The sequence below is a fragment of the Myripristis murdjan genome, chromosome 14 (assembly GCF_902150065.1).
Source record: "Myripristis murdjan chromosome 14, fMyrMur1.1, whole genome shotgun sequence".
Classification (NCBI taxonomy): domain Eukaryota; kingdom Metazoa; phylum Chordata; class Actinopteri; order Holocentriformes; family Holocentridae; genus Myripristis; species Myripristis murdjan.
Window position 1 is genome coordinate 18,036,670 of NC_043993.1, and position 27,033 is coordinate 18,063,702.

Here is a 27,033-nt window from a genome sequence, read left to right on the forward strand (position 1 = left end):
AACTTTTATTGGCCTACACGCCGCATGTCCAAATTGGCGATAGAAACAGTCAGGGCTCACTCTCTGGGTACACATTGGTTCATTTTGCACCAATGCGAAATCTGTTTTGTGCCATATTTTAGCTGCCGTCTGTTTTACCCATCTCATGTTTCTTTACCATTTTGTCCATTTACTACATGCCTCATTGTTTGTTTGTCTGTTTGTTTGTGTTGTCTGCTGTAACTATGTATATGTTTCGTCTACCATAGTTAGTTGTGCATAATCAGTAGCCTAGTTGTAATAATAAAGTGTGTTAAATTCACTTTCGTTGTTGAGTGGTTTTTATGAGTGGAATTCTTGATCCCTATTCGGAAAAGATCCGACTGCCCTTTTTATTTTGATTTGATTATTTCCAGGCATAGACTATCATTTCAAGGAGTAATATTCCCGATATAAGCTGCTTTTCTGCCTGATCACCAGAAACGTAGTTTCATCGGTCATTATTACGTCTTTCCTCCGGCCCAGTTGCCGTAATAAACTAGTCATCACTCTTAAAGTGTTGATAAGTTTATTCTTATCATTTCCCCATTTATTGGTGATAGTCTGGTCAAGCGAGTAATCCTACAGATGTATGTACTGATATTATGCATTTTGACTACAATATAGTATAGCTCTGTATTTGTTGGATTGCATGTGGGATTCCACATGGTAGTATCTAACTGTAGTGTAACTGTGTTTTTCAATTCAGGTTGATTTCTTTTTGTACTCAAATAATATAAAACAAATCAGAATAAAGAATTGATAAGAGCTGAAAGCGATAAACAGAATTGGAACCGGAATCAGTAAAATCTAAACAACACGCAGCCCCACACTGAAGCTGTCCTGGTGGCTCGAGGTGGCCCAACACCTTACAAAGACACCTAATGTTGGTTTTTCCTTTCCTTAGTCACCAGTCTGCATTTATGATATTGTGCAACTTGTGTATTTGTAACTCAGTTCTACAGGAGTTTCCACTGTGAGCAACAAATACAGTAAAGTTGATCAAAGATATGGGATTGGAGATAAATTCTCTCTGAGATGACTTTCGTGGAATGCATCGCATGGTACCTTTTCTTTGTAACTCAGCCACATTCTCCACAAAAACCTTTATTACGAATGCAAACCACGCTACGCTTGTAAGCTGCAACATTTTGCCTCTTTGAGCTGTAAAATGCATTGTTGTCACAGTGCTGTCTGGTTCTCATTAACACTTCATTCTGCCTGACTTCGCACCATCTGTACTTGTGAGCGTCTTCACACGAAGCCAAATTTGCATACACCAACACTTTGATCTTTGATTTCCTTAAAATTCCCCCATTCACTATACTTTGGGCTTTTAAAATAACCTTTATTAAGAATACATTGCTCTATAGCACTGCTGCTTTTCCCCAGAAATTTGCTTTATGTTACCACGTAGTGATACTTCCACCCAAACCATTTGTGAATATTTTATTTAACCAAGAAAAAGACACTTAAAATGCCATACATCCTATCCTTTAAATACACAGAATGACTCTTTTACATTTTTCATTCATAAACCATGTTAATGTGAATTTTAACTTTTGTGGGTGTAGCAGCATAGGAAATTAATTAACAGCAAGTATCACAGTACGTTAAATAGCCTGCAAATTTTTCAAAAGCACATGGACTCAATATGATGAGTTTAGTCTTACTAATTTGGCATTAATATGTCGTTGCTGAGTAATGATGACAGCTGAAATCAAATTATAGCAGATTAATTCATGAGAATCCTCTTGACAAATGAGGTCACGCTGGGAATAGGAGTTAACCTAACAGCACGGGTGTGATGAGTGAGCAGTGCGGCCCGTGTGTGTCTGTCAGATCATTTGAAACAGTTGTCAAGGTCAGTATGAAACCAGCCCCCTCCGGTACCACTTTACTATAAGACTACACTTATAAAGGACTTATGAATAGTTTATAATTAGGGTATAAAATAGGCTGTAAACACTATAAATTATTAACGAACAATTATAAACAAGTTATAACATAGTTTTCATCCATCAGTGCATTAGTCAACCATCCTTGGCATCTGCATCGATAGATGAAAACTGTGTTATAACTTCTTTGTAACTGTTAACCAATGAATTAATAACCTAATAATAAACCTTTCATAAACCCTTTATGAGAGTAATCTTCTGGTAAAGTGGTGCCATCTTCTAATAGTGGTTTAGGAGCAGCTACAGGTGCAGGAGAGACAAAATACTATATTGCTCAATCCGGAGTTTTCCTCTTTCATGTCATAGCACCGGGGCATTTTAGGGTGGTGTGTGTAGACATCAGTGCACCATTGTTATATTGATTGTGACATTTTGATGATCAAGATGATTGGTGGGGCCTATCTCACAGCGGTGGTATTGGTATTGCTGGTGCTCCATGTTTCCCTTAAACATTGGCCTGTTGTATTTTGTCAAAAAAACCAAAGAGAATGATGCTTCTTGTCCCCTGTCACTCGTTGGTCTGACTCTGTGTGCTTTTCTTTATTCTTCCTGCTTAACACAGAGGATAAACATGGTGGAAATTAGTTTCCATGAGGGGTTAGCAGACAGATCCAACTAATCCGTTATGGACGTGTTTTTTATGATAAAGTAATGATCTATGCGGGAATAAGTGTTTATGTCCAACTTGCTACCTGCCTTTAAGATCAGGGTAGTCGATAGAATCAAGATCAAATATAATATGAAGAAGTAAAGAGCAGAAGCAAATATGACTTACACACAGCTGGATGGAGACGCGCATTGTCCATCTGCTCTGTGTTTACTACTCAGGTGCGCTGCTATTAGCACTGCAGTATGAATTTATTACATCCATCAACGATTACGCAGACGATACAGGGTGTTTATTTAGGGATGCTTTGCTTCATCTAGCTACATTTACTAGCATTAGCCGAGCTGCAGTTCCACTACAAAACCCCAAACAAGTCGGTGTTTTGTGTTTGTCTGCTCCATATTAGTGACAACTAATTCCCACCACTCCAATCCCTCTATCTCAAACTCTGGATACAACTTCCGGATATGGATTCAATTCCAATGTACATTGTAGCCGGCTCAAGCCAAGTTTCCATTGGCTTTTCACTCCTACCCTTCCGACTTCAGCTCTGTTTGCACTTAAGGAAAGCACTGCCTTCCTGTGTTGTGCTGTAAAGAAATTCTGCGGAATATAGAGGCATGTTTGTTCACTGTAATTATGCCAACATTGTAAAATGTGGTAACAGTTTGTTGCAGTTAGCAGCGTATGTGTGTTTTTGGAGTTTGGAAATGTTGCAGAATGGTACAAGTTTGTTTCTCCGTCTGTGTGTGGCATACAGTCTCTTCATGTCAGTAGGATCAGCCATCCTGTAGGTGTATTGTTGATAATGATGTTGTTGGCATCTGATCAGGGCTGAGAGAGCACTTCTGGGACATTGTGCTTTATTGTGGAGCAAATCGGGATGTGATGAAGCAGGCCAAACTTAATGAAGCATCTATGATGGGAGAGGCCGACCTGCTTCAGCATCCAAACCAGATTTCAACAAAGGCTGTTATCCTAGTTTCCATATATCATATCCCATGTATCTCAAGATGTGCACTGACATGACACCTGCAAAAATACAGAATCCTCTTGTACTTACTCCTGTACTAGAAGGAAATGATGCTGATACAAAATGTGATTTGTATTCCCGGGGTCTCTTGAAGCCTAAGAACTGAATTAAAGAAAATACGCAGACAGTGCCTCCTTAGTTCCTCCTTGTCCAGTGACTTTCGGAGTACCAGAGGCAGGTTTCTTTTTTTTTTTTTTTTTATCAAAGTCCAAGAACCAGAAAAGGGAAAATATGCAATGCTTCTGTATTTTCCCCCTCTCCGGTCACCTGAAAATTGCAGTGGTTTACAAGAGCAGATTTCCCCAGAGTGTCAGGGGCACATGGCCTAAGTCCTAAAATTGTACATTCATTATTAAATCAAAGAAAATATACTCTTAAGAAATAAAAAAGAGTACATTATACATTTGTGCAATAGTACATTGTTATGATCATTAAATTTATTTTGTGTTGCTGTTGTTTGCCAACAAAGCACTTAAGTCAAATATTATTTAATTTATATGTTTGTTTTCAAGAGACATATCACTCTGACAAGCTCTAATACTGAAGGCAGTCGCCTAGCCCTCTGTATATTTCCTTCTACAAGACACTCTCAAGCCTGGCACATTGTGAACTACAGTGTGTGTGCATCCATAGAATCAGGGAAATTAATATTTATTAATTTAAAGAAAAAAATTTCTATTGAGGTCAGGGTCGTAGGGCCGGGGTAGGTAGTCGTGGGAGCCAAAATAGGATAGGATTAAGTGTCACCAATTAATGCCCAAATGATTCTCAAAGTGCCCACAGTATTAGAAAATACTGCAGTTATGCTCCAATATTTTCATCACATACAGATTAATATTGTTGTATAAAGCTGGGGAAACTCTTAATTAAATTTGAACCAACGATTTGCATTTTAATAGCACACCTACACTTCCTTGTATATGTAACACCTTTGATCTCATTAATCACCTGCTGAACGGCACTTCTCTGAGTCCCAGTAAATTAGCAGCTGTATGCAAGAGGGACCCATAATGGAAGCCAAATCTCATACTGTTATTTAATAACTGAAGAGTGAAAGCCTAAGGAAAGCTATCAGAGGATCATGTTATGCCCTCTCATACTCATGTGTGTGTGCCAGATAGTAACATGAACTGTGTGAGTGACACATGTGTGTGAGTCCATTCTAATGCTGGCTGAGATTAAGTCCGTTAGGTGATGTGATGACTTATTTTCTTCTGCAGTTATAGGATCCTGCCTTTGAATTTTGATCCCATGTGCTTCCCTGCTGGGTCCAGTCTAAGAAGGAGCATTTCACTCAGAAATCTACATTAACAAATCTCTCACGGTACACTGAACATGCCACATTCATAACCAACACCAATAACCACTACTGCGATATCAGGCTAAGATACTGCAGCACACAGACACATTGTTTAGAAATTGCTCCTCTTTGGCAAATAGCAGCTGTCTGCCGGGGATACATAACAGCCAATGAGGGAAGAGATGTTTACCTCCAAGCTGCCATTCTTTCATAATGACTGTGTTTATATGCATTTCAGATAGTGCAGAGGATCGTATTACAGTCGTCATGATACTGTTTACAGGCATAATCTTATTCTGCATTCTAACAACATGCATCAATAAATCATCAACTTCTGGAAGGGAAACAGACACCCACACCAAATGGGATGAAGTGTTTACATGCCTGAGTAGCCTTGTTAGTAACTAGGCTACATCTTATATGAGTTTCGAGAGAATCGAGAGAAGGGCTCCTCTTGTTGAAAATGGAATATGATGTTTACATGTGCCAATGGAAAGTAGGAAATAATAGGAGTATCCCAACTATTGACAGCATGGTGTGCATGTAATCACACTCAATGGGACAAAAACAGGGGAAATGGAGGTTGTGTGGGTGCAGCTTTAATGAGAGAGCAGGAGAGGGAGAATGGAGACGTAAATAGAAGAGACAGAGGTCAGAGTTAAGGATGAATATTGTTGCACCTCTGGCAGAGTATTGCCTGACCCCTGGATTTCATTCCCATCTGAAATACAAACTGACTTAGAATAGCTGATAATTCACCGTATTGCAGCAGATACAGTTGCATGACACAGCGCTGCAGACCTACTGTGCACTTAAATTTGAGCTGTCAAGGGCATTTGACTTTGTTGAGTGCTGGTAATTCGAAAACATTCGAAAGTATTATATTTTCAACATACTTGAGAAATCTCATTTATCAAAAAGTCATCTCCATTCACTGAGTATAACTAGTTGTTTTCTCTTTTTTTTTTTTTTTTGGACACATTCCAAACAGTGTTCAGCTTGCTTTTCCCCTCTCATTACATTCAAAGTTTTAATTGAAAATTAGAGACGTGAGTGTGTTTCTCCACTACAAAATTTTTACAATTCATGGGGCATTGATTTACAACTATTGTTAATGAGCAAAAATTAGTTTCGTGTTTGTCTAATACATAACTCATGTCACACATATCCCTTCAGACCACTAATTGTGGCCTTGCGGTTACCCATAGTTGTTTTACTGCTGCCAGTGCAAAAATCATCCTTACCCTTTTCAAGACACAATTTGGATGTTCTTCTACTTGAAATTAAGATTGTCAGAAACAAGTGCAGGTTGATTCCTCATTTCAAGGTGGCAAGCTTGAAAATGAAAATTGCGTGACATGTGATATATTAGGCTACTTTAACATCATCCTCCCAATATTATTCTATCCACAAGAGATTGGTGAGCCTAAATGTAAAATGTAATAAGTGTTGAGAAAGTTTTATTAATATTCTTCAGTTGATATTTGAAACAATCACTCTCAGCCACGAGGGTGGCTCTGTACTGGTGAACAATTCAGCATTTCACTGACTGCAGCACAGTAGCTTTGATCTCCAGTGGCCTAATTTCTGACAAGCCAGAAAGGTCAAAGTCGCTCATGTAAAACACCTGCTCCAAGCAGCGCCATTCACAGCCTCTCCAATTTGTCCCGAGCCAAAAGATTACCACCCATTTCCTGCTTAATTACTAATGTCAGCCTGCCACTGAATTAAATCTCCTAAGGAAATGATGTGCTGGGCTGCCTTTCACACTACTGCCTTTTCTCCATCTGTGAAATTCCTTAGATTAGAGGCATATTTTTACCCCGTTCTAGGATCAGACTCTCTGGGCTTAGGGGTCCATTCAGAATGCACTCCTTTCATAACGCTTGTCAGGAAATGAAAGCGAAATGAAAAGAAATGCCCTTACTGTCTGATGGGCTGACCATGTGACATGCTGTTTATGCCTCAGATAAACAACCTCAACCTTATGCATTGGCTCTCCCAATTTTTTTTTTTAAAATCCCGCTTCATCCCAGAGCAAGAATTCTATTCGCAGGGCTGTGAAATTTTTTATGTGATTTATTCCATTGTCCCGAGTCCCCCAGCCACGGCTGCCCCTCCACCCCGTCCCCTTGCCGTCAGCTTTGACAATCCCAGCCTTTGTTTTTGCAATGAGAAGCAGCATTCTTCCAGAGGGATGACCTGCTCTGTTTCCACAGGGACTGGCACTGAGGACGCGACCCTACCCGAGGATTGGATAGCACCCACCAAATCAGCTAGTTGTCACCCCAACGCTGCTGTTCGCATGTGGGCAAAACACTCTGTCCTTCCCCAGGAAGAGAACTTGATGGATCCCTCTGATCATCATAGCTGACACATCAAGGCCCTTCACCATTATCATCACTGTTCTCGCTAACACAGCACAACAGGATTAGACTCTCTGATAAAAGCGGATCATCACTCATTTCTGTGAGTATGAATCTCTTACATTAGATTGTTGTTTTTATGATTATTATTGAATTAACATCATGTCACAATCTGTATCGGGAGTAGATGTTCAACCTCATGACATCTGTAATGTTGAACAGTTGCTCTGCACAACTGTCCATGTTAACATATCATTCAGTCTCACATTTAGTCTTGTTTTCTTAAAATGACTGAAAGAAATCTGCCAGTGGGATGAGATGTTTTCAATGCAGTTGCACTTGTTTCAGGAATTTTTCTGAGAACAAGCGTAAACATGTTTAAACAAGGAGGGATAAGGCAGATCAGCCCACTAAAGTGAAGAAAATGACGCTTGATTCAAGAAAATTCTGGAAACACATTGATTAGTGTCGGAAGCAATTTGAGTTATCTCATCCCACTGACAGATTTTACCTTAACGTGGAGAGTTTATTGTAGTGTGAACCATGGATTTTAACGCTCCTATTGGTCTTGGTTCTCATTTTCACAATGCGTTCACAAATAACAAATCCTCTCTCTGCCAGAGCAAGTGCAACAAAATACAAAGCCTCAGAAGCACCTGAAGCAGAGCAGCTGAAACGAAAGGTACTGAAGTGAATAACTATTTCAGAGAAGCTCGGCCCTAAAATCCCAGGGCACCTGAATATTAGAATTCCAGCCCAGTCATACAGCTAGGCACCAGACACAACTTCCACATCTACAACCAGATGCGGTGGATAATGCAATCGAGGCACCTTCACATAAAGCAACACATATTGAAACAGAGACAGGGATACATCCGATTACAGCTGTTTATCACGGCTAGACAAACACACGGGTCACCAATGAGATTTAAAGAATCAATCAGTCATTGGATTCAGATGGCAGTAATGAGGATTTAATGAAAAAAAATCAGGTCCAAGTTCCTGTGAGGCTCCCTTCGCAGTGAATTTATTTGCACCTAAAAGTGTTGCTTCTGTCACTCTTAGCACTAACAAATGAACTTCAAAGGGAGCATAACAGTGAGGGTTTATATTTAATTATTTATTTTTATGATCTGTGCCTCTGTCCACCACCTGCCGAGATGACTGCTGGATGTGTAGGGGACTAATTTACTTTAATGAGGATTTGCCCGGGATATTATTTGCCATTTCAAAGTTAATGCTCTGTGCTGGAAGTGGATTCTGCACAGCACTGTGAAGGCGCGGTCACAAGCGTTGTAGGACAAGGTCATTGATGCTATTTAGATGGGTCACATATCATAGATTTATCTGACTTCTGCTCTGCACAACCTTCTCCAGGATTGTTACCTTTTAGATGGGGATCTTTCATCAGCTTGCCTTTATGTACCTCGTAGCCCCTAGTCAGCTTCTGCCATTTCACTGTCATTAGCGCAGACAACATTAGTATGGATTTCCCACTCGAGACAGGGTTTGAAAGACACCGTCTGAGAAGTCTGATATCAGAGGGGACCTATTTATAGTTTGGGTGAGATGTGCCGTACATTTTAAACACATGGTAAGAGGGCTTCGATCTTTTTAAGTGCTAGGTGAGACTGGCACCATCTTCCACGTTCCCTCCTCTCCCGGCTCTTTGATCCAGTCAAGGTCTATTATTAGTCAACACTGGTTGGACATGGCTGAGGTCTGTGGTGCTGGACTTGAGTCTGTCTCTATCACTACAACCTCAGCAGCAGGACCATACACACACCTGTCTGGTGGCCTGTTTAGTGGTATTTCATTAGTTTTGAAGCTTTAATGCCAGATGATACAATACCATGTAATACATTACAAATGCCACATCAACAGAATGACACACTTTGTAGCTCCTGCAAAGCCAGTGCACAAAAGTGCAGCCAAAACACTGTACATGAATATAAATGGGTGCACTGTCTAAGGTAAAATATTTATAAACAGTGTGGGGATGTCAGGTCCTTGTGTGTATGTCATTATTTGTGTCATTTTGGAAATTCTAAACAATAGATCCCGAGTATTTGTCATTTTTTGTGACTTGTGGTTGCAGAAATTATCAGTTGGTGCTTTGACCATAATCAACTGTATGGTTCATAGCTTCTCGACATAAAATTATAGTAATAAAGTGGCTAAGAAAAATGCAGTGTTCTCTGGTTGGATCAAAACTGATTAATTCTTGAACTTAATATGCAAGATACATATAAATAAATGAGCCATGCAGTCTCCCATTGTGAAAATCTCCTCATATTTTATGTATCGAGCCTGCCCATCATTTTATTTGGTGAGGTGGGAGCATGGCTCCAAGCCTGTGGGGGTAAAACTCAATCTTGGCATTTCAATTGGATGTTGGGAGTTCAAGTGTTGTTGAGGCTGGCTTATCTAGACCCCCTGCAGAAGTCATTACCAAACAGGGAGGCTTTCAGTATTAAGTGATATGTATGCCCACAGGCCACTGACGACTTCAACACATGGTATAGCTCTTGCAGTTTGTCCTGGCCTCGATAAAAATAACCAACTGCCTTAAAAAAAAAAAAAATACTGTGGCTTCAGTTAAATTTCACTTCTCACAGGAAGAACATTGTGTAATTCATCATCCAGCAGACAACTGAGCCAAACAGGCATTTCAGTTCATTAAGATTTAACTTTGTCACCTACGTTTTTGGCCTCATATAATGTTACTGAGTGTTTTATCCCAGGATGCAAAAGGTATTGCTGAATAAGACTGATTACTGTATAGTATGTCAGCACTAAGCCTGTGAGAGCAAGAGCTCACACTGCCTGCCTGATTCTCGGTTGATCAATGACAGTGCGGGGTGATTTATGAGACTCCTGCCTGTATTTGTGCATTCTCAGCTGATGGAGTGTGATTAAAGGCCCCACACCACGTTGCTCCATGCAGTTTAATTGGCACTATTTCCACTTATAAAACTTCAGCCTTATGTGGTGATTTTCTCCCTGTCCACATTTGTGTTCTTCTAATATAAATGCTGCTTCTCTTCATGGTGCAGCCACTGTATACTAATCAAGCCTCAGCCTCCATCAACCAAATGAATACTAGTCAGTTACAAAACACTGTGGCAAGCATGTGACACTAGTTTTTATGTAGTGTTTATGTTGACTATGTAACTCCTTGCTCTTACTGTTGGCTTCTGCCTGTGCTATGTTTTATCCATTTATTATTAACCAGTACCTGCAGTATACCACCTGTAAGGCAGTGATGTGTAGAATAAGTAAGCCACGAGAGGCTGAGCTTTAGGCTGCAGTTGTTTTAGAACAGAGATGTTAAGTGTCTTGCAAAGTTCATTAATGTTTTATTTTGAACTGGCAACACTTTCTTCTTTATGCTCATCATAATAATTATTAAATAACATCACTAAGTGGCAGGTAAGTAGCTGTGTGCCTGGTGGTTTTTGGCTGCATTAATATTTAATCTTTCTATTAGGCACTCAAAGGTGGCCTTAATCTAATGTAATATTTAAATGAGCAGTTATGAGGCCATGTGTTTATCAGGCTGTTTTGCAGCCATTTCCAATGAGACTCAACCAGACAGAACTGCAGACCAGACCAATCAGTTTTTATATAGTCATTATAGTTCAAACCAGAAGGAGCCATAGAGTCTGCTCAAAGGTCAAGTACTAAAGCCCAACAGACCCTTTTCACATCAGCCATTTTTACATGAATAGCAGGTAAAAACAGGTGTTGCCAATGACATTAAGGAAGGCGCTGATTAGGTCTAACAGAGCCAGGGTCCTGCTATTGTGTGCTCTGTTTCATTGGAGAGGCTCTGCCAAACTTGAATGGAATGCAGCCTCAGTTAATGTCATTGGTATCACTTGTGTTTACCTGCTATTTAATGTCAAAAAGGTCCATATTGTCCAGTTTTCATTAAGCTGATATTTAACAATGGACCAGTCAATTTAATTAGGTGGATGAGCAAGCAAACTTTCTTTAAATGTAAGTTATGTATTATATTATTATTATTATTATTATTATTTATAGTTATTTTGGTTGTACAAAATGAGCAAAGCTGGTGTGTCAGTCTTAGCTAATTAGCCTCTTTGAAGACCAAGCCTTATCAATATGTTATAGGTTATACTTACATTAATTTTAAGTCACGTAAAATATAATTCAAAATATAATGTTAGCCTTGCATTGTGCCTTTGTGCATGAGCAGGCCTGATATATGGCTGTTAATATGACAACCTTAAATTGTAATTTATTTATAATGAACCATTAACATTATCGTCCACTTTTCTTAATGCATAACTTATATTCATTAACAATGTTTTGTTAACTACCTTCAGCTATCCAGGTCGTATTATGTATCAGCAGCAACTACACAAAATTTTGAGCCAACAAAAGCAACATTTTTTTGTCCTCTTTCAGGCTGATTCATTAAAGTCAGAAATTTCTAACATACTTACAGTTGTGTAAAGCATATTTTTGAGAGGTTTACTGATGGCATTTTCCCACAAATCAATTGAAAGCATGACTATTACACCTTTTGCTTACAAGAAATACTCCCTAATCCCCTTAAATTATTCCAATCCACTGAATATTTGTGGCAGTTTTCTACTGTGTGAAATTATCACTCTTATAGCTTCATGCATAAAAACAAAAACATCTAATCTATGGCTACATGAGTAACAAAACTACTCAAATTTTAGTGCACAGAAACTGGGCAGCTAACATTAACATGTGATTACAAGGACTATACTGGCTATGCTGTGGGAGCATGACCAGCTGTCCAAAAATTCTAGAAAATGCAAATTCTATTATTTTTTATATCAGTCTTGGCAAACATTTCAGACTGTGTGCAAACAAAGCAAAAGAAGTGTTCTTTTAAAGTATAATTCACTCACATGAAGTGAGAGGTTGCATGTTAATTCTCTGCAAAAAGTATTTCTGTAAAGAGAAATGAACATGTTGCCTAATGGATATACCCCGCTGCAATAACTAGGCTAACTGAGGGTGTAGGCCACACGATATCAAGACAACTGGTGCTGCTTACAGTGTGAAATATGGTAATATGGAAATACAATGAAGCTCTATGTTCAAGTTATATGGTGCACTGATAATTAGGCTCCATCAGGACAAGAGGCTCGGTGAGTTTGATTGGCAGTGATAATTGTGTTTTTTTAGCGGTGTACCAATGAGATTCACTGTGGCTGGTGGGCTGAGATTAGACCAGTTCTCCAAAACGGATGTTTCAAAGCTTCAGTCACACCTGCTGCTTCATGCATGGCTCCCTCCGCATTTCCTCTAACGTCTAAGCATCATTTTGACAGTGAGTCATAATAAAATAGCAGGGTAAACAAAGGTGTTACTCATGAATTTAATGAATGTTACATTCCACCAAGTTTTAACAGAACCAGTCTCCAGGTTTGTGCACTCTGGTTCATCGAAAAGAGTCTACTAAACTGAAATGGAACAGAACCTCAATTAATGTCATTAGTAATACCTGTGTTTACCCTGCTTTTTTCATGTCAAAATGGCTGCTGTGAAAAACGTCTAACAGTGTTTCACCTTGTTATTTTCCTTCTCCTTCTTCCTTCCTGCCTGGCATCCTGTTTTTATTTATTCATTTATTTATTCTTTTTTTCTACGTTAAAATGGGGAAGGAAAACAGTGTGTGAGGCCCAAGAGCACAAGCCATTCCTCGTCAACATGATGTGCATAGTTAATCAGCACGTCAATATGAATGACATGCTTTTAAAACACGGCCCTATTAAACCTATCCTGATGTGATAATTAGCTAGCACAACCTTGATCTCACAGACTGGGGTTGATCCTCTTTAATCAAGGATTAATTACGTCTGAAGAGTTGTGATTAACAAGCGGAGGATCTGTCTCGTGGAGGGACTTGTGAAGAGAAAGACAGAATAAAAGGACTGGGGATGACTGGCTGGGGTTTGCATTGTTTTGGTCAGACATGTCTGTCGCGTAGATTGAAGGCGGAGTGGCTGAACCGCAGTGATACATACCAACCAAGCAGACAATCTCCGAAAACACACGTTACAACATACATTGTGTGAATGATGAATGAGTTTAGCGTCAGAGCTTCTTGTTTAGGGAACCTTGCAGTTTCCATCTGTCAGCTGTGGAAGCTTGTATGGCTGACCTAAATATAAGCTGCAACCTGCAAAGACTCCGGCTGTGAACTGCCTGAAATGAAACTCGGTGATGGGACTGAATGATATCATCGCAAAAGAAGATAAATACAGTAGAGGAGACAACTGTATATACAGCCAAAGTTGAATATGTAACATCTGTCTGAGTCTGTTAATGTGTTAGTCCTAAATTTTCTCTGGGATCAATAAAGTATCTATCTATCTATTTATCTATCTATCCAGGCATGCTGTCAGTTTTAACCCTAACTGCTGTATGTTTTCTCTCTGCAGGGACGATGAACTAAACTAAACCCCTGGCATAGATGGTCACCTCCTCTCAGGGTCTGTAGAGCCTGCAGTGTCTGCTGATGGGACAAACATGTGTGTTAGCAATAAATACGGGTAAGGTCCTGTAGGACGGTGTTCTGTTACTTCATGGGTTTGACTGATCCCACAAAAGAGTGAATCCTAATCTCTTTGTCTGTATCAGCTGGTCACAGGCAGGCAAGGGGCGGGTTTAAAAATGAACTAACCCTTTCCACCAAGCCGTAGCCTTCTTTAAATCTCCAACACAAACTGAGGAGTGCTCTCTGTAGTGTTCTGCTGTGCTTTTAAATGAGACAAAAGAAGGCTTGGAGCATTTTCTGACCTATTTTCTGGTGTGCAGCAGCTCCAGCGGGCTGGGACGGTTTCTTTACAAAATGCCTCCTTGCAGTATGTGTGCCTGGCAGCTATGCAGACCCTCAATGGACGGCCACATCCCATGCACTTTAGAGCACAATTCACACAGTAACGCAGTGATGGGCCATTAGATTAGGAGACGAACCGAAACAAACCACTTCGTTCACTGAGCATGCTATATATAGACAAGAAGTTTATGTTTCCTTTCAAATAGACCAAAAGGAGCCTTGTATAACAGAGACACTTTGAATTTCACCAGCTCTCTGTCATCCAGTGACAGCGACAACAACAATAAGAAAAAGAATAATGATATTAAACTCAATTTCAAGCACTCTGCAGCAGCAACTTTACAAATTTAAGGTCAGTAAACTGCGAATGAAATTTCCCCACTCTGGGACTAATAAAGGAATATCTTATCTTAACTCATAAAATAATGATAAAATATTTAAAATTTATAATAAGATAGCAAAATAAAAATAAAAGTAGGAAAAATGATGAAATAAAACACAGTAAAGGAAAAATAAAACAATTACAGATATAAGACACTATTTCGATCAGATTAGATATATCAAAGATACAGATTTTGCTACTCAGTAATAACATTTAATTACATTTTTTCAGAGGATGGTTCCCTTTTGCCTTTACCTATGAGATTTTTGCCTGAGGACCTAACTTAATAATAATAATAATAAACAATAAAAGTAGAAAAAATAGTAAAGTAAGACAGAGAAAGGAAAAATGATTACAGAAATAAGACACAATTTGCATAAAATTAGATTTATCAAAAACAAATAAAAAAACATTAAAAATTAAGATACTGATTTTGCTGCTTTGAAATAATTACATTTCTTAGAGGATTATTGTCTTTTGACTTTGCCTATGAGATTTTTGCCCGCAGGAGCTTAAGATGCACCACAGCTCACTGGGTTGTGTTCATCAGAAGCAAAATCCAGGCTCAGCTTACAGGGAACCAGTAAAATCTTGAAATCAGTTCAAACTATTAGCTCATTCAACGAGGCTAAAACTGGGGTGAGGTCTCGTTTTGAGGTCAGAAGCCTCACTGCTGCATTTAGAGAGGAAATCAGAATGTGGATATCTAGCTTTTGTTGTACACCAGTGAGGAGAGATTCATGTTTTCACTCGCTGTCCTCCACAGGGAGGTCAGCTGCAGAGTAGCGCCCCAGGAGCTGGTCAGGATCCAGCTGTCCTGCTCAAAGACAGTCAATGCCTGCTGTCAGTGGGGATTGAATGCAGGTCCTCTAGGTGATGGACATCCCCCTAATCACTGCACTAACCTTCTGTCCACCTCAGATCTGAAAGAACAAGTATTGAACAGTCCCCGGGGTGTGTAGACAGCAGCAGATCATTGGTAAGCTGTAGGAGAGTCCTAACCAGCAAATAAAACAGGGCTGGACCTTTTCGGAAATGTTGTTTCTGTCAAGGAGAGGCATTATTTAGGTGCTGATAACCATTTAGAGACAGGCCTGTAGCTGTTTGCATGATCTTTGCTGTTAATCTTTTATACAATGATTTTTCAATACTTTATAATAATCTTCCATATGACTTACAAGGCATTAATAAATCTTAAAGGACTCATTCTTACACTTAGGAGTGTTTGTAAGCTAGTTACAAATATGTTTATAATTGTATGTTAACTATTTACAAAATAGTAAGCATATACAAATGTGTATTGTTTTATTTATCAGCACTTAAGAAAGTGCTTAAGAAAATTTACTGCAGTATTTGTACATATATTAGTTACATGTAAGCATCTATCTAACCATTTACCTAAACCAGATTTACTTGTAAATTGTCAAATATATATATAACCCTATTTATACCAACGTTTAAAGTGCTGCTAATGTATTAAATATTTATGAATATCTTATGAATTATTTGTCAAGGAACATTATTATAAAGTGTTCCCCATAAGATCTAGTGATAAATAATTATTTAAGAGGCAGTGCATGGTCATGTGTTGAAGTGATCAGTCAGGGAGGTAAATGTGTGATGTGTCCTGCAGGTAATGGCATGACTCAGGTGTGACCCCGGAGATGCCGAAGAGACGAGACATCTTAGCCATTGTGTTGATTGTGTTGCCCTGGACACTGCTCATCACTGTTTGGCATCAAAGTGCCATCACACCTCTGCTCGCTACTCGAAAAGGTGAAAAACTATACACAGATCTGTGTTAACGTTTGGAGAGGGTGTGATTCTTATTTTTCCAAGAATTTTTATCATACTAGTGAAAAACAATGAAACGTGACCAAAACTGAAAGCACTTGCCACAACTCAGTGTTATGTTTGTAGTCATCACTTGTTAAAAAACACATGTTTGGTAGAAATTATTGTTTCTCTGCTCTCTTGTTTTTTGTTTTTTTCAAAAGAGGAAATGTGGGAAATGAGTTAAAATGTTTACCAGTCCCTTGGAAGCTCTGCAGTTCCAAAAACTGTTCAGAAATATGTGGATGACGTAAAAATTTTCATGACATATTCACTTTGCAATGTTCAAGGATGGGTGGAGAAAACAGTCACTCTACAAATCATTTTAGGTGATGATATGGTCAGTGGGTTTAACCTCTTGGAAAAATGTCAGCTGATGTAATCTCATGAAGCTAATGCACATAAGACAGAGTCTCTGTACTTTAACCATGAGCAGGAATATGATATTAGTTTGGCATCTAATACTTCTCCAGATTAACAACCAAAACACCAAAAAGAAAAAAGGATCTGAATGTGCAACCCGATGTCATGCCAAAGTATGTAAAAGACCTGCCGGTCCACTCGTGGAAACCTCAGTGTCAAAGACCCATCCACCACCCCGCATACCTCCTGATGCAGACTCTGAAACTCCCTTTATACTACATCATATTGCTGCTCCTTCATAAAACTGAGCATTTTTCACACCTTGGCAAAACAAAACGATAGTTAGCATGCTTTCCTATGGTGGACCGGTGGGTCTGTTACACACTGGGCTGGAATGTACAGCATACCTCAAATAGTCCAAATCTTCTGGAAATGTAGACACAGGTGCAGTCAAATATTGTAACCATTATCCCTCCTCACCCCAGATGACAGACGGGATAGTCTCTCCAACTCCAGGAACACCTTTGCGTTCAAGGAGTCCTGCTCCCTGCAGAACCGGGACATTGTGGAGGTGGTGCGTACCGAGTATGTCTACAGCCGGCCCCCGCCCTGGTCTGACGTGCTGCCCACCATCCACGTCATCACCCCTACCTACAGCCGGCCAGTGCAAAAGGCAGAGTTGACCCGTCTGGCCAACACCTTCCTCCACGTGCCCAACCTGCACTGGATCCTGGTGGAGGACTCCCAGAGGAGGACGTCTCTGGTCAGCCATCTGCTCCAGGACACGGGCCTCAATTACACCCACCTCAATGTGGAGACACCCAGGAACTACAAGGTCCGCGGGGACACCAGAGACCCCCGAATACCACGGGGAACAATGCAGAGGAACCTGGCCCTGCGGTGGCTCCGGGAGACCTTCTCGGTCAACAACAGCCAACCTGGAATCGTCTACTTTGCGGACGACGACAACACATACAGTCTGGAATTGTTTGAGGAGGTGAGGAAGGCTGATCTGTTTTTACTGTCCTGGAAATCAGTGTTGGAATGCATATCAGAACAAGATTTAAAGGAATAGGCCAACAGTTTGGGAAAATACCCAGACTGAGACAAGATGTCACCTCAGGATTAATATGTTCAGCAGAATACAGTTCCACCACTTCTTCCTCTTCTCTTAAATGTCTCCTAAAAAACTCATTTTTTGTAAATTCCAAGATGTGTGTTTCAAATACACATGATACACTGTGTAAATAAGACAGTTGGGGAATTGCTGTCAGGTTTATTTTTTTCACTTTGATAAAGCTGGGGTGATGACTCCAATTGATTTCAAGTCTTTTTGCTAAAGTTTTGGGTATTTTGCCAAAAATGTTGGTGTCTTAGTATTCCTCTAAGACAATATTGATGCAGACACCCAGTCAGGGATAGAGCTTGAGTGTTAGTTTACTATGGTTGGAGACATGGCACATGACATTTAGGCTGAATATAGCCCTGACGTAGCTGGCACAACTTTTTTTCAAGATTGGTCTGCTGTAGTTTTTCATTCACAACAGTTTGCTGACTCAGATTATTTGGTAATATGTGAGAGTTGCACACTTAGATGTCTCCCAGCCTAGTAAGGGCCATCACAATTTTTTTCAAACCTGTCTGGTTATTTCAATCCAAATGACTCCAGTCCATTTGGTGACCAGAAATACTCTATGAGAGTTGAACAAGAGAAGAATAAACAAAAAAGGAAGATGCCCCATCTGTTAGGAGTCTGTGTTGTAGGAACATGTCAGTTTTTTTTTTTCTGTGGTTAGGGGTTGCATTGTGTGAGAGCCGGGGTGGTGTGTCCTCCCCAAATCCACGATGTCATTAAGTGTGTGCACCTTTACAGTACTTAAACAAAAATCAGCAAATTCCACTCATTATGTGAGATATCCAGACCATTCACAGTCTGCTCTATTTATGCAGTGTGTCTCCAGCTTACACAGTCTTACAGAATTTATGATTATTTCCACAGTTGAACTACACCACAAAGCTTTACACAATCTCTCTGTCTCTGTTTCCAAAATCACAGATGCGTTCCACCAGAAAGGTGTCAGTGTGGCCTGTAGCCTTTGTGGGCGGCCTTCGGTATGAGTCCCCTAAAGTGAACACCCAGGGCAAAGTGTACGGCTGGAAAACCGTGTTCGACCCACACCGCCCCTTTGCCATTGACATGGCTGGCTTCGCGGTGAACCTGCGCCTCATTCTCTACAAACCTCAGGCTTATTTCAAATTGCGAGGCGTGAAGGGAGGTTATCAGGAAAGCAGCTTACTGAAGGAGCTGGTCACTCTCAATGACTTGGAGCCCAAGGCTGCTAACTGCACTAAGGTGAGGAAGGCAGGCTCTCTCTATGATTGAACTGTTGAGCAAAACCATGAATTGTTTAAAAAAAAAAAAAAAAAATCTTTGTTTGTATTCAGTTGTCAGGAAATGTGTCTTAAGATACTTGGCTGTCATAAAGGCTTTTTTCTTATATCCAGCTCTTTAAACTTAAAGCTCACTGGACATGTTACTTTACTGTGCTGCAGTTTTATCAATCAATCAATCAAATTTTATTTATATAGCACCTTTCAAACAAATGCATGATATTCAAGGTGCTTTACATCTTGATTGACAAATAAGCATAAAATAAGAAGTGAAAGGACAAGGAGACCGATGCACACTCATAAAATATGGTTAATTTAAAATAAATAAAATAAATAAATAAATAAATAAATAAGAATAGAATAAAATACTGAATAAAATATTTAAAAAAAAAACAAAAAAAACAATATGGAACGATTTAAAACAACAAAGACACAGCAATAATAAAATAACCCAAGAATAAGATACTGAATAAAATGTAAAAAAAAAAAAAAAAAAGAAAAAGAAAAACAATAAGATAGAATGTAGAATATAATAGAAACTGTCAATAAATAACAATAAAACAAATACAGATAAAATAATTAATAGTAAATAAGAAGTAGAATACCTACAAAACTATAAAAATTATAATATTATAAGACACTACATAAAGGCCAGACCAAAGAGATGGGTTTTTAGTCTACGTTTAAAAGTTTCAATGTTTCCGGCTCCTCTCAGATCCTCTGGCAGGCTGTTCCAGAGTTTATAGTGGTATATAACAGTGTATTACTACTCCACAGCATCCAGAGGCAGAATTAGTGCATTTTTGCACAGTACTCTAATAAAGTATATTTCCACTTGTCTGTGTCTTTCTTCTGTCTTGCAGATATTAGTATGGCACACACGGACAGAGAAGCCTGTGCTGGTGAATGAGGGCAAGAAAGGATTTACAGACTCTAATGTGGAGATATGAAATACTTCATCCAATACAGGTAACAGCAACTATTTAGACATGCAAATTAGTCCAATTCCACACGGTGATTATCTTGGGTGATAGGGATGGGGGAGCATATTGGGTCAATGTGCACCATGAGATATGAAAACTATAACAGCTGAACATAATGTGTTGAGGTAATTGCATGAACTCTCCCTAATCAAGCAACAATCAGACTGCTGTTCCTGCAATATTTTGAATTTATACACCAGTCTTAATATTTATCACATTTGTGAGAGAAAACAAATAAGTAAAAAATTATGTGTAATTATGTGCATCATGATGCAAATCATATCACATGTATTCTGATATGCACTGTATTGTGTAGTCCTTACCCAGTACCCATCTTTCATTTTAATGGTGTCACAAGTATTTCTTTGTGCCTCTTTCTACTCATGTTTCAGGAGAGGTATTCCGCAGTGGGATTCTCTCTGGATTCAAAGCAACCTCACAGCTCCATAAAGCAACGGTCAGAGTCAATAATAATTTTACAGCAGAGTCGCTGGCTTCACCACAGCTTAGAAATGGAGGCGAACCTGTCTGCCACAAGCAGCTCAAAGCCATGCGTGAGTACGGGCCATAGAGTATCAAAGCACAAGTGCACAGAAGAAGTCCTATTCCACTAGGAGCACTGACTGATGTGAGACACTGGTGGGAGTTGCCAAAAGGAGCTTGCCTACTGAGGTCTCTCCAGAGAGCTGAGACAAAGGATGTTAGGCAATTTAAATTGCAGGAAGAGATGGCACAACGAGCAATAAAGAGTCCTCTCAGCCCAGACAACACCAGCCAACCATCCAATCAGCATTAAATAGGGTCCTTTTGTTCTGAGGCGAGCTGGCTGTCTGGGCACAGGGCTGCACAGCAGAATAAAAGGGGTCCTTGTCTTAAGTGAGTCAGCACCGACTGACAGACTGCACTGAGGGGAGATGAACCCTCCCCACTTTGACTGTACAACACTGAGCTATTTAGATAGCATCAAAATCCCAGCACTAATTAGGAGTCATGTGACTCCTCAACAAGCGTACACATAATGTGCTCAGCTGTCAGTGAGCACACACACACACACACACACATACACATGCACTGAGAAAGAGGGAGCAATGCTTTATTAGAGCATAACTGTAATGCCCCTGCTGCCTCTGCTTTGTTACTTCATGTGTTTGTTTATTCATTATTTGCTGCAGCACTACTGAGTTCTTTCTGCACTCTCAAGTCGAAGAGAAGATTCAGGATTTGTAGAAGCCTATCCACTCGATTGTTAATCAATCTCCCTCTATTTTTCCTCGATCAAATTGTTCACTGTTCCATGGGAATTGGCACCATCCAGGTTAGTCTGTTAGTTATACTTATGTGCAAGTTAATTAATGGCGAAAGAAAACCATTACTCACAAAATTGCATGCAGGTCGTTTCATACGGTTCTATTATATCGTCTTGTTATTCTTGTTCTGGATGGCTGGCTTGCGAGTGATGATTTCATACTCCAATGACCTGCACCAGCATTGCTTACAAATGCTGACATTTTCTCAGATTCTGGTGTTGAATATTTAAATAAGAGGGAGTTTGATCAGTTTTCAGCATGATAGGCCTCAAAATTGTAAACAGTTCCTTGAAGAAGCAGGGTTTGATATTTCTCTACTGATGTATGTTCCCTTTGAAGCCCGTGTCATTCCGTTCATATTGTCCCATGGACATGTTTTTTTGTTTGTTTTTTATAAAAGATGGGTTGTTTTCAGTGCAATAAATGTTATTCCACACAACCTGCAGTATACTTACACAAGCAATACAAATCTAACAATGCTATATTACAACCAGGCATCCCCAAATGATTACTGTTTAATTGGCCATCCAGAGGGAAGAGGGTTTACTTGTGGTTTCTGCTCCATATGTAAAGTCCCACTGTAACTACAGGTATGTACATAGTCATAAAGCTTTCCATGTGATGATGTGTCTCTGCCTTTTACTGAATGATCGATGCAGCTGATGTGTTAACTTCATGCAGAGCTCTGTGTATGTACTTAACACCAGATTGTATCAAGTCATGACATTACAGTTGACCATGACATATTGATTACCTGCACTGATATTCTCACTGAATGAGAAAATGAACCCTTTTGTGATAAAAAGCACTTTGTAACACAGTAAAAAAAAAAAAAAAGACAAGATTTTACAAATAATGCCACAGTCCATACAGGAGTATCAGTCACTGGATGTCTACTGCCATGCCAAGGTCGGGTGTATCCTCAAACTGGATCTTGTATTCAGCCTCTTGCTCTTCAAAAACAATGATCTGATTCATACAAGCAGAGGAAAAGTTGGACAAAGGAGGGTTGAGCACTGTATTCCACAGGAAGATGAGAAAAATCTGACTCACATATACTCTATAGCAAACACCACACAATGCTTTTGCAACACCTCAGATTATTTTAATTAACACACCACTAACATTTAAGACCCATCTATGTCTTTCATCACAGTGTAATCATATCGTTGGATGGCGGTCTACATAGCTGCCTCAGACCTGTGTTAACAGATAGGGAGTATAATTGATATGTAAGATTCGGTGTGAAAAGCTGTGTCTACGCTTTGATGGAAAGGACCAGAAATGTGTCTACTGTGCTTATTAAATTAACGTGTTGCAAGAGCAGTGTGCAGACTTTTCTCCACCAAATTTGATATTTTAACACCAAACATTATGACTGAATTCAGTTCAATTCAATATCATTTGTATAGCATCAAATCTTAAGAAAAAGTTATCTCAAGACCCAACAGATTCTGGCCCATCCCATGAACCAAATCTCCCCTATAAGCAAGCACATAATGACAGTGGTGAGGGAAAAAAAACCTTTTAACAGGGAAAAAACCTTGAACAGAACCTGGCTCTGGGTAACGGTAATAGCAAAATTAAATTTCTCAGTAGATCCATTACAATGCATGAGAAGATTATAACTGATGCAGTTGTACCTGGTTGATTCCACTATTGAGAAAGGGACCAGGGAGGTAGAGAGTTTGCTGGGGACCAATGGACCAGTAGCGGCCCAGATTCAGCCCATTGATGAACACAACACCTTTTCCCCAGCCCTGCAGACACAAAGCAAAACTAATTTGCTTCACAGTCCCCAATTCATGCAGCTCTCCTACAGCCACCTGTATAGAAGCACATCACAAGCATGTCACGGCAAATGTCTTTGCACAATAATCACAAATTTGTGTTCACTCACTGGCAGCTTCACAAATGTGTCACTTGGATAACCATAGGCAAACAGTCTCCCCATGAAAAACCCTGGAAAGCTGGGGATTTGAGGGAGGTTTTTCCAGGGTGCCTGATAGAGACTAAAAAAGGTAACATTTTAAAATACAATATAACAGAAAAATGAAACTGATATGCAGAGCTTCCAATGTAATAAAGCGTACAAACCTATCAATAAAGCTGGGTTTCATATCCAGGCTGTATATTGTAAAATCCCGCAAAGGAATATTGTTTAATAAAATGTCTCCCACGAGACCTGTGAAAATACAAATCAAAATTGGCTTGCACTACCACAGCTACCACTGAGAGCTTGAGCAATTTAATAGCAGTCATAGGATTGAACTGTGTCTTCTTGGCAATTACCTTTTCTCTGTTTGTCAAGATCTCTTCCACGATGCACCCGTCCACAGTTCTCCACCAGTAAGCTTAACGTCCGCTGTCCCTGCATAGATAAATTACTTTAATGTATGCTGATGATAAAAGCAGACAATATGCACTATCAGTCAGAGCTGAGATAGCATTGGGAACGAGGCCGATGGGATATTTGCCGTTATCATCCACCTTGATGTCATACCTTACCATCGGGAACCGCCAACTCCAGGTTCCGGTGCTTGAAAAGTCCAATGAATGTTCTGTCTACAAACACCTGGGCAAAAAAAGCTCATTTTAAAATAACTGACTTCACAGGCAACTGTTTTACTTGAATGTAGCATCTCAAAGGTGCCATCAGGTCCGTTGTAGGGATTGTATTGCCTCAGCCATCATTTTTTTTTAAAGGTTATCTTTAAAGTCCAAATGAAATGAAAAAGGTCTTTGTCAGCTTGTTGGAAAATCCAAATTGTGACATCATTGTGTACCAGTAGGAAATGTCCCAATCAATAAAAGCATCACATTCTTTTTAATAACCATTCCACTATCCCATCAAATGAAATTTCCTTTGTTTAACTGATAGGTCATTGGTTTAACACTTTTGAATGACTCCTCCCTTTGTTATGTCTTCTGCAATATCCAATTTCAACAGGAAATACATTACATTAGGGAAGATGTTGTCAAAGTGCTGCTCATCCTGATTTCAGTGTAATCTGTGTCCCTCCATGTAGCACTACAGCAGAAGTCATTAATTGCAGACACTACTGAATAGATGTGCTTTGTGTGAGAACAACATGGAGCAGCCATTGACAGCTGACAAATAACTGACCTTTCAGCAGCTACAAGTACAAGAATTACACAATAATAAAACTAAGAAACACACTAGTACAAGATATAAGGCAAATTGATGACAGCCCACCAGATCCTTTGTGTGATATGGCAAGAATGTATCAGAGGGAGCTTATCCCATCATGTAAAAGGGTGCATTACCAAGGCACGGTCTCTAATATTGTCTCCAGATTTCAATAAACCTCCGCTGGTGATGGTGGTCTCATACAGGGTGTATCCGTATGACTGGCCATTGCCATTGTTCACTGGTAGATTCTCCATGTTTACTGGCGTGGGGGACTTTAAAGGCTGCAGGGAAAGATTAAATAGTTATACTGACCTCCATGACTGAGAGGCAACAATATGTTTTTTTCACATGTAGATCCACACACTTACTCCCTCAGTGAGGCTCAAGGCGTCCCACAAGGACAAGTGCTGATACATGATAGCAGGTTCATAAGCCTCCCTATAATGAAGGGTGGGCATATCGGGGAAACTCTCACCTACCACAAGCAGAGGTGAAAGACTCGGTCACAGTTGTGCATTTTTGAAGTATATACCAGATGCTTGATATACTAAAATACAGAGAAAAGATTAGAAGTACTATTTTATTTTAGTGCTTTACTTACTATTGTATCTAGAAAATAGATCCCTGAGGAGATGGTACTTTGGTGTATACTCCCCAGCCTCAGTCAGAGGGGCATCATAATCTGCAAAAACAGTATGGCAGATTACCTATCATACACTGCCACCTGCAGGTTGTAAAACATAATGCAGCTCTGCATGCAATGAAAAGAAGCAGGTAATTCTCTAACACTACAAATGATATTATATTTAAATGTTTGCACAATTACATGCGAGACATCACTATATGGTTAATGATAATGTAAATGATACACATGGGAACAGACCATAGCTGGGAACTAATGCTTTGTACGAAGGATTAGCGAGAGCTCCGCTCATGAAGCCAAAACTGGAGCCTCCGTGGAACATGTAGAGGTTGATGGACATGCCTCTCCGCAGGATCTCCCTCACAGTGGATACCAAATCTGCCAAGAAGCTGGACATGATTACTGGGTGCAGGAGAAATGATGCTTTCATAATGTAAAGGTCATGCTGCTACCGCATCCTCCTGAAGGTCAAATCACTGTAATGACTGCTTTTCACATTGCACTTACTCCTTTTTATTTTTATCCTCATTCTACACTGAGCTTTTAATCCCAGGCTAATATATGACAATGGCTCATCCTTAACTCCGATTCAGACATTTAGATTTACATTTAAAGCATCTAGGTGGTGTTTTTCACCTGAACAACTCGCAATGAGAACTGTAAAATAACCATAAAGGAGTAAATTTCTAAGTCACCCAAAGAAGAAAAATAATAAGTGATAGAGAATTCAAACATTAGCAACCACTGCAATTAAATAGGGATGGATTATATCTAAGATATAATCCATTCCTATTCTGAAGGCATAATGAAGAGAGCAATTACAGTAAGGAAAGAGGAATTAACATTCAGTGGGGATGACGTGAAGAGAAATCATTTTTTAAAAGATCAGTTTTCAGAGAAAAGTAGTGATGCTAGTGTATATAGCATCACTGCTGATATGCAATGATAAAAAATCACTACTGAAAAGTAGTGATGCTGTATGACTTGACTGGGAAGTCAGTGGCAAACAAGTCCACTACTAGAGCAGAGGTAGCTCTGATCTTACACCTTTATCAGTAGTATGGTTGGTAAGGCTGCTACTGATATTTTTTGAGTGAAGCTGCTGATAGTCAATATTTTGAGCCAATATTAAGTATATTTAACTTTGATCATTTCAAAGAAAAAATGGTGTTTCCTTTACTGAGTGAAAACGCTTTTGAAGCAGCATTTTAGACCATCAGTGGGACACGATTCAGTAGTTGGGAAACTCTGGGAAACACCACTGCTTTTAAATGAGGGCATAATTTACTGGTCAATGATGGCTGGCCAATATCTGATAGTTAAAAAAGGCAAAATATTGACCAAATATATCAGATTCTCCAGGCTTGATCAATAATAGTCCAGATCTCAGCTTTATCTTGAGCTAACTGGTACAGTGTAAAAACACCCTGAACTACCCCACTCTTAGGACAACACTGAGAGGAAGGATCTGACCGGGCTAATAAAGTGCAGTGTGACAACACAAACAGAGAAACATAAATGTCATCAATGTGGACACCTATAACATGAAAGCTTTACCCTCTGGGGGGAGCACGTGGTGGAGGTCGCCCCATACATCATACCAGCCGGTCCAGCACTCCATCACCAAGGTGGGGCTGTTAGGCTGCCATGCAAACAGGAGAAGACTAAGCTATCAGTGGCTGCTGCTCATTTCCCAGGCAGACAAATCACAGTTTTCATGACTCTTTCAGTGGGAATGCGGTGAAAAGACATAGAAAGGCTTCATACACACCTGGATGGCGTTCAGATTCTGTATGTCTTTCTGGTTCAGTTTCTGGAGCTTCACTGTTTGGATGGCTACAGGAGAGG

At 39.7% G+C, this 27,033-nt stretch overlaps 2 protein-coding genes across 3 annotated transcripts in view; one reads left to right on the forward strand and one right to left on the reverse strand.

Moving 5' to 3' along the window:
• Nucleotides 1–22,210, forward strand: part of b3gat1b (beta-1,3-glucuronyltransferase 1 (glucuronosyltransferase P) b) — a 42,863-nt gene extending 20,653 nt beyond the window's left edge. Inside the window, exons 2-9 of one of the 2 annotated variants that reach the window (XM_030069544.1) lie at nt 7,136–7,385; nt 13,732–13,842; nt 15,433–15,490; nt 16,145–16,287; nt 17,193–17,704; nt 18,764–19,060; nt 19,962–20,067; nt 20,474–22,210. In XM_030069544.1, the coding sequence (XP_029925404.1) occupies nt 16,176–16,287; nt 17,193–17,704; nt 18,764–19,060; nt 19,962–20,048 (1,008 nt within the window). In that variant the 5' untranslated portion in view covers nt 7,136–7,385; nt 13,732–13,842; nt 15,433–15,490; nt 16,145–16,175 and the 3' untranslated portion in view covers nt 20,049–20,067; nt 20,474–22,210. The remainder of the gene's footprint in view (nt 1–7,135; nt 7,386–13,731; nt 13,843–15,432; nt 15,491–16,144; nt 16,288–17,192; nt 17,705–18,763; nt 19,061–19,961; nt 20,068–20,473) is intronic. The other variant, XM_030069543.1, reaches the window with a different exon arrangement.
• Nucleotides 22,211–22,270: 60 nt separating this feature from the next.
• Nucleotides 22,271–27,033, reverse strand: part of LOC115371539 (beta-galactosidase-1-like protein 2) — a 7,614-nt gene continuing 2,851 nt past the window's right edge. Inside the window, exons 8-19 of the mRNA XM_030068972.1 lie at nt 26,957–27,021; nt 26,743–26,827; nt 25,426–25,563; nt 25,144–25,224; nt 24,911–25,017; nt 24,677–24,823; nt 23,892–23,963; nt 23,681–23,759; nt 23,486–23,573; nt 23,289–23,400; nt 23,032–23,148; nt 22,271–22,357 (exon numbers count right to left, since the gene is read on the reverse strand). Coding sequence (XP_029924832.1) covers nt 22,271–22,357; nt 23,032–23,148; nt 23,289–23,400; nt 23,486–23,573; nt 23,681–23,759; nt 23,892–23,963; nt 24,677–24,823; nt 24,911–25,017; nt 25,144–25,224; nt 25,426–25,563; nt 26,743–26,827; nt 26,957–27,021 — 1,178 coding nt within the window. The remainder of the gene's footprint in view (nt 22,358–23,031; nt 23,149–23,288; nt 23,401–23,485; nt 23,574–23,680; nt 23,760–23,891; nt 23,964–24,676; nt 24,824–24,910; nt 25,018–25,143; nt 25,225–25,425; nt 25,564–26,742; nt 26,828–26,956; nt 27,022–27,033) is intronic.